The 13,046-nt window shown below is 44.3% G+C and overlaps 1 protein-coding gene across 2 annotated transcripts; it reads left to right on the top strand.

The window, feature by feature from the left end:
- Positions 1-129: 129 nt before the first annotated feature.
- Positions 130-12,350, top strand: fam221a (family with sequence similarity 221 member A). 2 transcript variants are annotated; one of them, XM_020505118.2, is made up of 7 exons: positions 133-1,026; positions 1,647-1,820; positions 2,042-2,232; positions 2,395-2,601; positions 2,763-2,882; positions 3,174-3,271; positions 11,945-12,350. In XM_020505118.2, exons 1-7 carry the CDS (start codon positions 962-964, stop codon positions 12,131-12,133), a joined length of 1,044 nt encoding a protein of 347 aa, XP_020360707.1. In that variant the 5' UTR covers positions 133-961; the 3' UTR covers positions 12,134-12,350. The 2 variants fall into 2 exon arrangements, with proteins under 2 accessions (XP_020360708.1, XP_020360707.1); XM_020505119.2 differs by lacking the exon at positions 3,174-3,271 and having other exon boundaries at positions 130-1,026; positions 11,945-12,062.
- Positions 12,351-13,046: the final 696 nt, after the last annotated feature.

Genomic DNA, 13,046 nt, shown 5'->3' on the forward strand with positions numbered 1-13,046 from the left:
GGGTAAACAGAGGACAAAAGGGTGGACAATCTCGAAGAAATTCGTTTTTGTATGGAGGTCAGTGAGTTTAGAATTTGGTCAACGAAAAAAACTGTTGCTACGTGAGATTTATATGATCGATTAGAAGTTTCACACGGCTTAAGTTGTAACAAGTTACTGATATATGTAGGACACGTGACATCCCGGGCAACTTTTAGAAAAAAACACTTTATTTTGGAGTTGGCTATGCATATTCATGTCATGAGGCCAGCATCTCTCTCCATTGTTTACAGGTGGTTAACGTCAAACAACCCTCATCGAATATTTACAATACAGAAGTTACCACCAAAGAAAGGATAGGCGGGTGCTAGAGACAGGCCGCCGTGCCGCTTTGTGAACAACGACTCCCTAGGGCGGAGAGACGGTTTCTAACCTTTGGTGAAATTAACCAGGTACTATAGCGGTCACTCTTAACAATGAAATTAATGGAAGACAGTTTGGAGGAGGCAAGATCAGGTGGGACCATTCCAGCCAATGAGAGGGCAGATACGCAGGACCACGACTGTTTCCACTAGTTACCACAGCCACAAAGTAGAAAAATATTTAAATTTCACGAAAACAAAAATGAATTCATCCTCGTGGCAATATTGGGAAAAAAACTAAAACAATAACTTACAAACATTATTTTTCTTTGCTGATTGTAATAATTTTGGAAAGGAATGAATGGATGGCATATGACCCACTGAAAGAATAAACCAAGGACAAGGTTGTTATGGGTGTAAAATGGCACAGTTAACATTCAAACAAAGGTTCCCGCCCACCAGCCTAAAGCAAGGGAGAGAGAAAGGGAAGGGGGAGAATGGTGCAGATCGCTTAGCAACGTGGACGCTTGGTCCTCAACCGGATACGAGCACAGGACTTCAGTCGAAAAACTGAAGGATTTTACAACATCTAGCTAAAACAGTATCTCAAAACTTGAGCGATGGAGAGAATATGTCTTGACAAGACTGCATCTAAGTCAGTGGACGACTATCTGGAGTACAGGAGGTTTGTCTTGCTTGCCAATGGAAATGTGTTCTAGGATTATATTCAATCTGGAGCACTTCTGAAAATTTCCTCTGTCACCTGACTGATTTTATAGGCCTATTTGCTTTGTTATGTTTGCCTTCAGACAATTTAGAAAGTGCACACATCCCTTGTATGTAGAATGTCACCAATGGCATTTTTTTGGAGTCAGTTTATTTTACACTAGCCTTCCTTCCTTTCCTTTCTCAGCAGATCAATCTCATGGTACTACATAGGTGGAACTGTAATGAAGTTGAAAGTATAAGCTTTGGAGTATGAATGTCTATTTCACCATACTGCTTGTGTATCAGTGTTATATTTGAGGATGAAATGGGAAATTAATCATTTGCAGAATCAGGCTACTCTATGATCAGAACTACTAATCATGAACACCATTAACTTGGAAAAGATTTGTTGTAACTGTCACTGTTGCTCTATTCTTGCTTATGCAATACTTTATTTCATATGTCTGGCAGCTGTGTTTTTGTGTTATTTTTTTGTGCGTTCTTGTTTTGAACTAAATTGCAAAAGAAAATCCTTAAAAAAAAAAAGTTTACTTCTAATCATACCCCTGTGCTGTGGCGCCTGTTGTTGTGTGTCAGGATCGTGGGTGAAGACGATGGCGGCAGACTATTCTCCCCAGAGGAATATGAAGAGTACAAGAGAGCAGTGTTTCCCCAGAGACTACACAACAGGCTGTATGTGAGCTTTGGAGTGCCAGGGGGAATAGACTGTAAACTCATCGGCCCAGAGACACCTTGCTTCTGCACACACAGGTACGCTTTAGCAACATCCTCCATCGCTAATACAACACTGTGATTAGTTCATTAGTTGTGTGCCTCCAAAATGGAAGTGCACTATGACCTCTGCAAAGTGGTCTGAACTTTTATGGCTGAGGAGGAAGCATGGCTTCCCAGGAACTGCATGGTCACTGATTCAAGCATCACTCCAGCTATCCTTCTTATTCGCTACACTTGTCTTGGTTGAATCCCTCCAGGTACAAACAGCATCAGACAGACTTTGAGGAGGTTCCTTCGGAGCGCCCGATAGCACTACCATGCCGAGTTCAAGGGTGTCGGTGTTTGGCCTTTCAGTACGTGCACCTGAACGGGTCGCAGCCTGTACGTTGCAGGTGCAAACACTCTGCCTACGACCACAGTGAGACCTCAGAACACCTCTGTGGGAAATGTGAGTTTCAGTTGTCCCCTCGCTTAAGCACTGAGGTATTGTTATAATACTCCTTCTATACTCCCTGACTTCCAATTTGTTGTGTTGAAAGTAGTGTCAGTGTTGTATTGGGTATGGTTGAGGCCACATTGACCTACCTCCCTATTTACTCTCTGTCCTCAGGCTCATCCTGCTCTGGGTTCCGGAGCCCCTACAGCTGTGGGTGTGGCCAGCCTAGCTTCGCCCACCAGACGCTGGTGGAGACGAAGGCAGAACGGGAGGCCCGGGGTTGCCCGGTGGGCAGAGACGTTCCATACGCAGCCATGGGGGGTCTGACAGGGTTCAGCTCCCTGGCTGACGGGTACCTGAGACTGGACGATAGCGGGGCAGGTGAGACCTCCAGGCTGCATCACAGACTCACTGACAAGAGACAGCCACAAGATGAATTACAGCAAAGGCATCCCAGTCATTCTAATGAGTCTAATTTCAGCCTTTAGATATGAGATATCTAATTGTTACCCATGACCTTGTGCATGCATGTGCCTGCGTAGGTGCCCCTCACTTGTCTGTTCTGTCGTCTCAACAACCAAGAGCTTTCCAGGAGCATGTGTTTGAGAAAGCCTCAGGACCAGCAGCAGCCTCAGGACCAGCAGCAGCCTCCGGACATACAGGTCAGAACCCAACCAAGCTATAGGAGGCTTTGGGGGGCATAATTATGACTGTGCTTTGAAGTCTAGCCTGGGAAGCACATACTTGTCATGTACAATCTTTGGAAGGGTGGCCAGGAGAGACTATGAAATGCCTAATCTGAGTGTAAATGAGGATGCAATTTATCCTGTAGGTCAGGCAGGACCAAGTTAGGGAAACCCTGCTATGGCTCATATAGAAATCCTAAACAGAGATGATATTTGTCTCATAATAGATGTATTGCGTTAATTTAATAGTTTCCCTCTGATATGTAGAGGAGAGTTCAGTGACGTCCGTGACCAGGGCTCTGTCTGACCTCAGCACCAGAGAGGAAGAAGACATGGCGTACTTGGAGAGACGCTACCAGGACAGGGTGAGGAGGACAGTTCTCTAACGAAACACTGGAGGCCAGCAAAGAGCAGTAGAAACAGAATTGTACAGATGAAAAATAAGTGAGATCAAGGAAGCAGAGCGACACATACTGTGCCTTCAGAAAGTATTCATAAACCTTGACTTATTCCACATTTCATTGTGTTACAGCTTGAATTCAAAATGGATGAAATATATATTTTTCTCTGACCCATCTACAAACATCTACAAACCTCTCCACTCACTGGACCCTTTTGATCACTCGACTAAGCATGCCTCTCCTAAATGTCAATATGTCTTGTCCATTGCTGTTCTGGTTAGTGTTTATTGGCTTATTTCACTGTAGAGCCTCTAGTCCTGCTCACTATACCTTATCCAACCTATTAGTTCCACCACCCACACATGCAATGACATCTCCTGGTTTCAATGATGTTTCTAGAGACAATATCTCTCTCTTCATCACTCAATACATAGGTTTACCTACACTGTATTCACATCCTACCATACATTTGTCTGTACATTATACCTTGATGCTATTTTATCGCCCCCAGAAACCTCCTTTTACTCTATGTTCCAGACGTTCTAGACGACCAATTCTCATAGCTTTTAGCCGTACCCTTATTCTACTCCTCCTATGTTCCTCTGGCGATGTAGAGGTGAATCCAGGCCCTGCAGTGCCTAGCTCCACTCCTATTCCCCAGGCGCTCTCTTTTGATGACTTCTGTAACCGTAATAGCCTTGGTTTCATGCATGTTAACATTAGAAGCCTCCTCCCTAAGTTTGTTCTATTCACTGCTTTAGCACACTCTGCCAACCCGGATGTTCTAGCTGTGTCTGAATCCTGGCTTAGGAAGACCACCAAAAATTCAGACATTTTAATTCCAAACTACAACATTTTCAGACAAGATAGAACTGCCAAATGGGGCGGTGTTGCAATCTACTGCAAAGATAGCCTGCAGAGTTCTGTCCTACTATCCAGGTCTGTACCCAAACAATTTGAACTTCTACTTTTAAAAATCCACCTCTCTAAAAACAAGTCTCTCACCGTTGCCACCTGCTATAGACCACCCTCTGCCCCCAGCTGTGCTCTGGACACCATATGTGAACTGATTGCCCCCCATCTATCTTCAGAGTTCGTGCTGCTAGGCGATCTAAACTGGAACATGCTTAACACCCCAGCCATCCTACAATCTAAACTTGATGCCCTCAATCTCACACAAATTATCAATGAACCTACCAGGTACCTCCCCAAAGCCTTAAACACGGGCACCCTCATAGATATCATCCTAACCAACTTCCCCTCTAAATACACCTCTGCTGTCTTCAACCAAGATCTCAGCGATCACTGCCTCATTGCCTGCATCCGTAATGGGTCAGCGGTCAAACGACCTCCACTCATCACTGTAAAACGCTCCCTGAAACACTTCTGCGAGCAGGCCTTTCTAATCGATCTGGCCGGGGTATCCTGGAAGGATATTGATCTCATCCCGTCAGTAGAGGATGCCTGGATATTTTTTTTAAATGCCTTCCTAACCATCTTAAATAAACATGCCCCATTCAAGAAATTTAGAACCAGGAACAGATATAGCCCTTGGTTCTCCCCAGACCTGACTGCCCTTAACCAACACAAAAACATCCTATGGCGTTCTGCATTAGCATCGAACAGCCCCCGTGATATGCAGCTGTTCAGGGATGCTAGAAACCATTATACACAGGCAGTTAGAAAAGCCAAGGCTAGCTTTTTCAAGCAGAAATTTGCTTCCTGCAACACTAACTCAAAAAAGTTCTGGGACACTGTAAAGTCCATGGAGAATAAGAACACCTCCTCCCAGCTGCCCACTGCACTGAAGATAGGAAACACTGTCACCACTGATAAATCCACCATAATTGAGAATTTCAATAAGCATTTTTCTACGGCTGGCCATGCTTTCCACCTGGCTACTCCTACCCCGGACAACAGCACTGCACCCCCAACAGCAACTCGCCCAAGCCTTCCCCATTTCTCCTTCTCCCAAATCCATTCAGCTGATGTTCTGAAAGAGCTGCAAAATCTGGACCCCTACAAATCAGCCGGGCTAGACAATCTGGACCCTTTCTTTCTAAAATTATCTGCCGAAATTGTTGCCACCCCTATTACTAGCCTGTTCAACCTTTCTTTCGTGTCATCTGAGATTCCCAAAGATTGGAAAGCAGCTGCGGTCATCCCCCTCTTCAAAGGGGGGGACACTCTTGACCCAAACTGCTACAGACCTATATCTATCCTACCGTGCCTTTCTAAGGTCTTCGAAAGCCAAGTCAACAAACAGATTACCGACCATTTCGAATCTCACCATACCTTCTCTGCTATGCAATCTGGTTTCCGAGCTGGTCATGGGTGCACCTCAGCCACACTCAAGGTCCTTAACGATATCATAACCGCCATCGATAAGAGACATTACTGTGCAGCTGTATTCATCGACCTGGCCAAGGCTTTCGCCTCTGTCAATCACCTCATTCTTATTGGCAGACTCAACAGCCTTGGGGATCAGATCTTTTATTTATTTTTAACAGAAGTTGTTTGATATACACTGCTCAAAAAAATAAAGGGAACAGTAAAATAACACATCCTAGATCTGAATGAATGAAATATTTTTATTAAATACCTTTTTCTTTACATAGCTGAATGTGCTGACAACAAAATTACACAAAAATTATCAATGGAAATCAAATTTATCAACCCATGGAGGTCTGGATTTGGAGTCACACTCAAAATGAAAGTGGAAAACCACACTACAGGCTGATCCAACTTTGATGTAATGTCCTTAAAACAAGTCAAAATGAGGCTCAGTAGTGTGTGGCCTCCACGTGCCTGTATGACCTCCCTACAACGCCTGGGCATGCTCCTGATGAGGTGGCGGCTGGTCTCCTGAGGGATCTCCTCCCAGACCTGGACTAAAGCATCCGCCAACTCCTGGACAGTCTGTGGTGCAATGTGGCGTTGGTGGATGGAGCGAGACATGATGTCCCAGATGTGCTCAATTGGATTCAGGTCTGGGGAACGGGCGGGCTAGTGCATAGCATCAATGCCTTCCTCTTGCAGGAACTGCTGACACACTCCAGCCACATGAAGTCTAGCATTGTCTTGCATTAGGAGGAGCCCAGGGCCAACCGCACCAGCATATGGTCTCACAAGGGGTCTGAGGATCTCATCTCGGTACCTAATGGCAGTCAGGCTACCTCTGGCGAGCACATGGAGGGCTGTACCGCCCCCCAAAGAAATGCCACCCCACACCATGACTGACCCACCGCCAAACCGGTCATGCTGGAGGATGTTGCAGGCAGCAGAACGTTCTCCACGGCGTCTCCAGACTCTGTCACGTCTGTCACATGTGCTCAGTGTGAACCTGCTTTCATCTGTGAAGAGCACAGGGCGCCAGTGGCGAATTTGCCAAACTTGGTGTTCTCTAGCAAGTGCCAAACGTCCTGCACGGTGTTGGGCTGTAAGCACAACCCCCACATGTGGATGTCGGGCCCTCATAGAACCCTCATGGAGTCTGTTTCTGATGGTTTGAGCAGACACATGCACATTGGTGGCCTGCTGGAGGTCATTTGCAGGGCTCTGGCAGTGCTCCTCCTCCTCCTCCTTGCACAAAGGCGGAGGTAGCGGTCCTGCTGCTGGGTTGTTGCCCTCCTACGGCCTCCTCCACGTCTCCTGATGTACTGGCCTGTCTCCTGGTAGCGCCTCCATGCTCTGGACACTACGCTGACAGACACAGCAAACCTTCTTGCCACAACTCGCATTGATGTGCCATCCTGGATGAGCTGCAATACCTGAGCCACTTGTGTGGGTTGTAGACTCCGTCTCATGCTACCACTAGAGTGAAAGCACCGCCAGCATTCAAAAGTGACCAAAACATCAGCCAGGAAGCATAGGAACTGAAGTGGTCTGTGGTCACCACCTGCAGAACCAGTCCTTTATTGGGGGTGTCTTGCTAATTGCCTATAATTTCCACCTGTTGTCTATTCCATTTGCACAACAGCATGTGACATTTATTGCCAGTGTTGCTTCCTAAGTGGACAGTTTGATTTCACAGAAGTGTGTTTGACTTGGAGTTACATTGTGTTGTTTAAGTGTTCCCTTTATTTTTTTGAGCAGTGTATATACACAGTGTAAGTCGAAAGTTTACATACACTTAGGTTGGTGTCATTAAAACTAGTTTTTCAACCACTCCACACATTTCTTGTGAATAAACTCTAATTTGGCAAGTTGCTTTGGACATTTTTCCAACAATTGTTTACAGACAGATTATTTCACTTATAATTTACTGCATCACAATTCCAGTGGATCAGAAGTTTACATACACTAAATTGACTAACTTTAAACAGCTTGGAAAATTCCTGAAAATTATGTCATGGCTTTAGAAGCTTCTGATAGGCTAATTGACATAATTTGAGTCAATTGGAGGTGTACTTGTGGATGTATTTCACGGCCTACCTTCAAACTCAGTGCCTCTTTGCTTGACATCATGGGAAAATCAAAAGAAATCAGCCAAAAGTGCAAATCAATCCCAGAACAACAGCAAAGGACCTTGTGGAGATGCTGGAGGAAACCGGTACAAAAGTATCTACAAGCTTGTGGAAGGCTCCCCGAAACATTTACCCAAGTTAAACTATTAAAAGGCGATGCTTCCAAATACTAATTGAGCGCATGTAAACTTCTGACCCACTGGGAATGTGATTAAAGAAATAAAAGCTGAAATAAATAATTCTCTCTTCTATTATTCTGAAATTTCACATTTTTAAAATAAAGTGGTGATCATAACTGACCTAAGACAGGGAATTTCTACTAGGATTAAATGTCAGGAATTGTGAAAAACTGAGTTTAAATGTATTTGGCTAAGGTGTATGTAAACTTCCAACTTCGACTTTATATATACTATATATATAGTGGCAGACCAGGGGGTTTGGTCAAAACGTTTACACAGATCAGACACGGACAGAGTCTCAATTTCAGGCTCAGTTTCAAAGGTGTTTATTAAAATAATAGACCAAAATTAAATAATTAGGTCTCCCACAAGAGACCCTCTCCGGGATACCGTCAGCAACTATATGGGCGTCCTTTCCTCCCCCAGTCTCTCCCCTGTGTGCTGCCCTTCTGGCAGCTTTGTGGGATTTGTACAGCTGGTGAGCAATCAGCCCCAATTATTCCTGGCCGGAGATCCCGTCGAGACCTGGCTCGTCCAGCAGATGGAGCCATCACCTTGTGATGTATACTCCGTCTGTCACCAGGCCTTGACGAGTCTCCCCCTGGTAGCTGACCTGCTGTATGTCACAATGTATATTTTTTTGGGGGTGTTTCATTTTTTGGGTGCATAGTAGGTGGTGGGATGCACATTAAATTGTGTAATTGCCAATAAATCATAGAAGAAGTGCATGTTAGAGCAGAAACTATACCACAAAGTCCAAGAAACTGTCTGAAAATCGCCAAGATAGAATTGTGATGAGGCATATATCTGGGGAAGTGTATAAAACTATTTCTAGAGTGTTGAAAGTTTCCAAGAGCACAATAGTCTCCATCAATAGGAAATCGAAAAAAATATGGAACTACCCAGACTCTGCCTATCTCTGTCCGTCAGAGATCCTACAGAGTTCCTTGGCTGAGATGGAAGAACCTGCCAGAAGGACAACGGTCTCTACAGCACTTGACCAATCTGGGCTTTATGGGAGAGTGGTCAGGTGGAAGCCACTCCTGAGGAAAGAGGCACATGACAGAACGCCGGGAGTTTGTAAAACGGCACATGAAAGACAGAGCACAAGGAAAATGTAAGATAAGACAAAAATGTAACTGTTTGTCCTGAATGCAAAGTGCTATGTCTGGAGAAAACAGGCACAACTCATCACCCGTCTAACACCATCCCAACCGTGAAGCATGTTGGTGGCAGCATCCTGCTATGGGGATGCTTTTCAGCGGCAGGGACTGGGAGACTGGTACGGTTAGAGGGAACAATGAATGGTGCCAAATTACAAGCAAATCCTTAATGAGAACCTGCTTCAGAGTGCAAACAACCTTAGACTAGTGCAGAGATTTATGTTCCAACAGGACAATGACCCCAAGCATACAGCCAAAGCAACACGAATGGCTTCAGAACAAGAATGTGAAAGTCACTGAGTGGCCCAGCCAAAGCCCAGGCATGAATACCATTGAAAAACTTGAAGATTGCTGTTCACCACCGCTCCCCATCTAACTTAAAAGAGCTTGACATAATCTGCAAGGAAGAATGAGAGAAAATTCCCAAATCCAGATGTGCAAAGCTGATACATACCCAAGACAACTCATAGCTGTAATCGCCTACAAAGGTGCTTCTACAAAGTATTGACTCAGGGGTGTGAATACTTATGTAAATGAGATATTTCTGTATTTCATTTTCAATACATTTGCTAAAATGTATAAACATGTTTTCACTTTGTGATTATGGGGTGTTGTGTGTAGATGGGTGAGAATATTATAATAATTTTTTCTGTACTTTCAGGCTGTAACACAATGTGGAATAAGTCAAGGGGTATGAATACTTTCTGACAGCACTGTATGTAGTTTAATGTAGAGCAACCAGTGCAGCAAATAAGATAACAATTCATTGACAATATATTTACTGCAGACACCCCTTTTTTTGTACAATGGATATCTTATGATGTTGAACTAATCGAGGTCTTACAATAAAATACACTAGACAATATATACAAAAGTATGTGGACACCCCTTCAAATTAGTGGATTCGGCTATTTCAGCCACACCCATTGCTGACAGGTGTATAAAATCGAGCACACAGCCATGCAATCTCCAAAGACAAACATTGGCAGTAGAATGGCGTTACTGAAGAGCTCAGTGACTTTCCATGTGGCATCATCACAGGTCGGTTTGTCAAATGTCTGCCCTGCTAGAGCTGCCCCAGTCAACTATTTTAAAATGTTTAAAATTTCACTTTTTTATTTAACCAGGTAAGCTAGTTGAGAACAAGTTCTCATTTGCAACTGCGACCTGGCCAAGGTAAAGCATATCAGTTCGACACATACAAAAACACAGAGTTACACATGGAATGAACAAAACATACAGTCAATAATACAGTAGGAAAAAAAGTCTATATACAGTGAGTGCAAATAAGGTCAAATAAGGGAGTTAAGGCAATAAATAAATAGGCCCCAAGTTGTGTGAGATTGAGGGCATAAAGCTTAGATTGTAGGATGGCCGGGGTGTTAAGCATGTCCCAGTTTAGGTCACCTAGCAGCACGAGCTCAGAAGATAGATGGGGGGCAATCAATCAAACCACCCTCAGCTGGGGGCAGAGGGAGGTCTATAGCAAGCGGCAATGGTGAGAGACTTGTTTCTGGAAAGGTACATTTTTAGAAGTAGAAGCTCAAATTGTTTGGGTACAGACTTGGATAGTAAGACAACCTGCAACCTGAGTTCTATCTTTGCAGTAAATTGCAACACCGCCCCCTTTGGCAGTTCTAGCTTGTCGGAAAATGTTATAGTTAGGAATGGAAATGTCAAGGTTTTTGGTGGTCTTCCTAAGCCAGGATTCAGACACGGCTAGGACATCCGGATTGGTGGAGTGTGCTAGGGCAGTGAATAAAACAAACTTAGGTAGGAGGCTTCTAATGTTAACATGCATGAAACCAAGGTTTTTACGGTTACAGAAGTCAACAAATGAGAGAGCCTGGGGGATGGGAGTGGGGGTAGACACTGCAGGGCCTGGATTAACCTCTAAATCATCAACTATAAGCACTGTTACCCCGAAGTGGTAGGCCACACAAGCTCACGTAACAGGGCCGCCAAGTGCTGAGGCGCGTAGCGCTAAAAATCGTCTGTCCCGGTTACAGCACTCACTACAGAGTTCCAAACTTCTTCTGGAAGCAAAGTCAGCACAAGAACTGTTCGTCATGAGATTCATGAAATGGGTTTCCATGGCCGAGCAGCAGCACAGAAGCCTAAGATCACCATGCGCAATGCAAAGCTTCGTCTGGAGTAGTGTAAAGCTTGTGGACTTTGGAGAAGTGGAAACGCCTTCTCAAGCTGACTCAAGCTTCACCGGAGAACACTACCTTTCCAATGCATAGTGCCAAATGTTTGATGGAGGAGGAATAATGGTCAGGGGCTGTTATTCAGTTTGGGCTAGGCCCCTTAGTTCCAGTAAAGGGAAATCTTAATGCTACAGCATACAATGACATTCTAGACAATTCTATTTTGTGGTCACAGTTTGGGGAAGGCCCTTTCCTGTTTTAGCTTGACAATGCCCCTGTGCACAAAGCGAGGTCCATACAGAATGGTTTGTTGAGATCATTGTGGAAGAACTTGACTGGCCTGCACAGAGCCCCGACCTCAACCCTATTGAACATCTTTGGGATGAATTGGAACACAGACTGTGAGCCAGGCCTAATCCCCCAACATCAGTGTCCCCACAGCAATGTTCCAACATCTAGTGGAAAGCCTTCCCAGAAGAGTGGAGGCTGTTATAGCAGCAAAGGGGGGACCGACTCCATATTAATGCCCATGATTTTGGAATGAATGTTCGATGAGCAGGTGTTCACATACTTTGTAGTGTATATTTATGTGTGAATGTGGTACTCAAATGAGCACGTGACATGACATGTAAATGAATGACTGGAAACCTGAATGCCATAATCATAGTTTCTGTTTCAGATGAAGGCTGAGAAAATGGCAGTCAAACAGAAGGCATCATCATCAAGAGGAAGACCATCCACCAAACCAGCCAGCCTACCATCCACCAAACCAGCCAGCCTACCATCCACCAAACCAGCCAGCCTACCATCCACCAAACCAACCACCTCCCTATGCAGTAAGCAACCTACCAAACAGCCTACCAAATAATTGACCAAACTGGAGAAGAGGACGAACAGTTAGCTAACACACTTAGTTTAATGAGGTATTCCATTCCACACAGATAATGATATAATTGCACTATGGATAATAGATAATCAAACAGTCTCACCTGGGAAAATGATCATTAGATCATAAACATCAAGGCTTTTGTGATGTTTCCAAGATCAATTGACAATAAATGTTCAAATCCATGTTGATTCTTTAACCACCTTCCACTCAGACCTCATTCTCAGGGTTTCTTTTGTTTTAATTTGTTGATAGTTTCACCTCACTAAATAACACTGGTTCTACCTGCACTGTACCATTCAAAAACAGCATATGGAAAATGCGTTCATTTTATTGATCAGGATGCCCTTACTGTAATCAACTACAGATAAAGACATGGAAAGCCAAGTGGCCAATCAGTGTCATGCTAGCAATTTAATTAACAAAAAGCCAAGGATGAACACACACACACACACAGACTGGCAGAGGACTGAGGACGTGTCTATATAACAGTGCATCCTTGTACTCACTAAAAATTGACTAATGTGGTCAAGAAATCAACAAATTTCCTCATCAATTAACTGATCGATCCAATCAGTGCACTAGTTTGAGTGTGGACGTTTAGCACAGGGTCAGTCACAGTTATTAACAGTTTTGTTACAGCCCAAATTGTTACAACCTAAATGGCACCCTATTCCCTGTATAGTGCACTACTTTTGACCAGGGCCTATGGGGATCCATAGGGGCCTATGGGCTCTTGTCAAAAGTAGTGCACTATACAGGGAATAGGGTGCCATTTGGGACGTAGGCCTTGGAATATCGATTTGCTCAGTCCTTTGGACGTTTCTAAACTCAGGAAAAAAAGAAACGTCCTCTCAATCCGATGATGCTGTGACACACCGCCCCAGACCATGAC

Source organism: Oncorhynchus kisutch, linkage group LG17 (genome assembly GCF_002021735.2).
Source record: "Oncorhynchus kisutch isolate 150728-3 linkage group LG17, Okis_V2, whole genome shotgun sequence".
Classification (NCBI taxonomy): Eukaryota; Metazoa; Chordata; class Actinopteri; order Salmoniformes; family Salmonidae; genus Oncorhynchus; species Oncorhynchus kisutch.

Excerpts from the sequence above, each read along its gene's own strand:
- fam221a (XM_020505118.2), top strand. The coding sequence starts at position 962 with ATGGAGAGAATATGTCTTGACAAGACTGCATCTAAGTCAGTGGACGAC. Across the intron at positions 2,233-2,394 it reads AGAACACCTCTGTGGGAAAT|GCTCATCCTGCTCTGGGTTC; the intron begins GTGAGTTTCAGT and ends CTCTGTCCTCAG. Across the intron at positions 2,883-3,173 it reads AGCAGCCTCCGGACATACAG|AGGAGAGTTCAGTGACGTCC; the intron begins GTCAGAACCCAA and ends TCTGATATGTAG.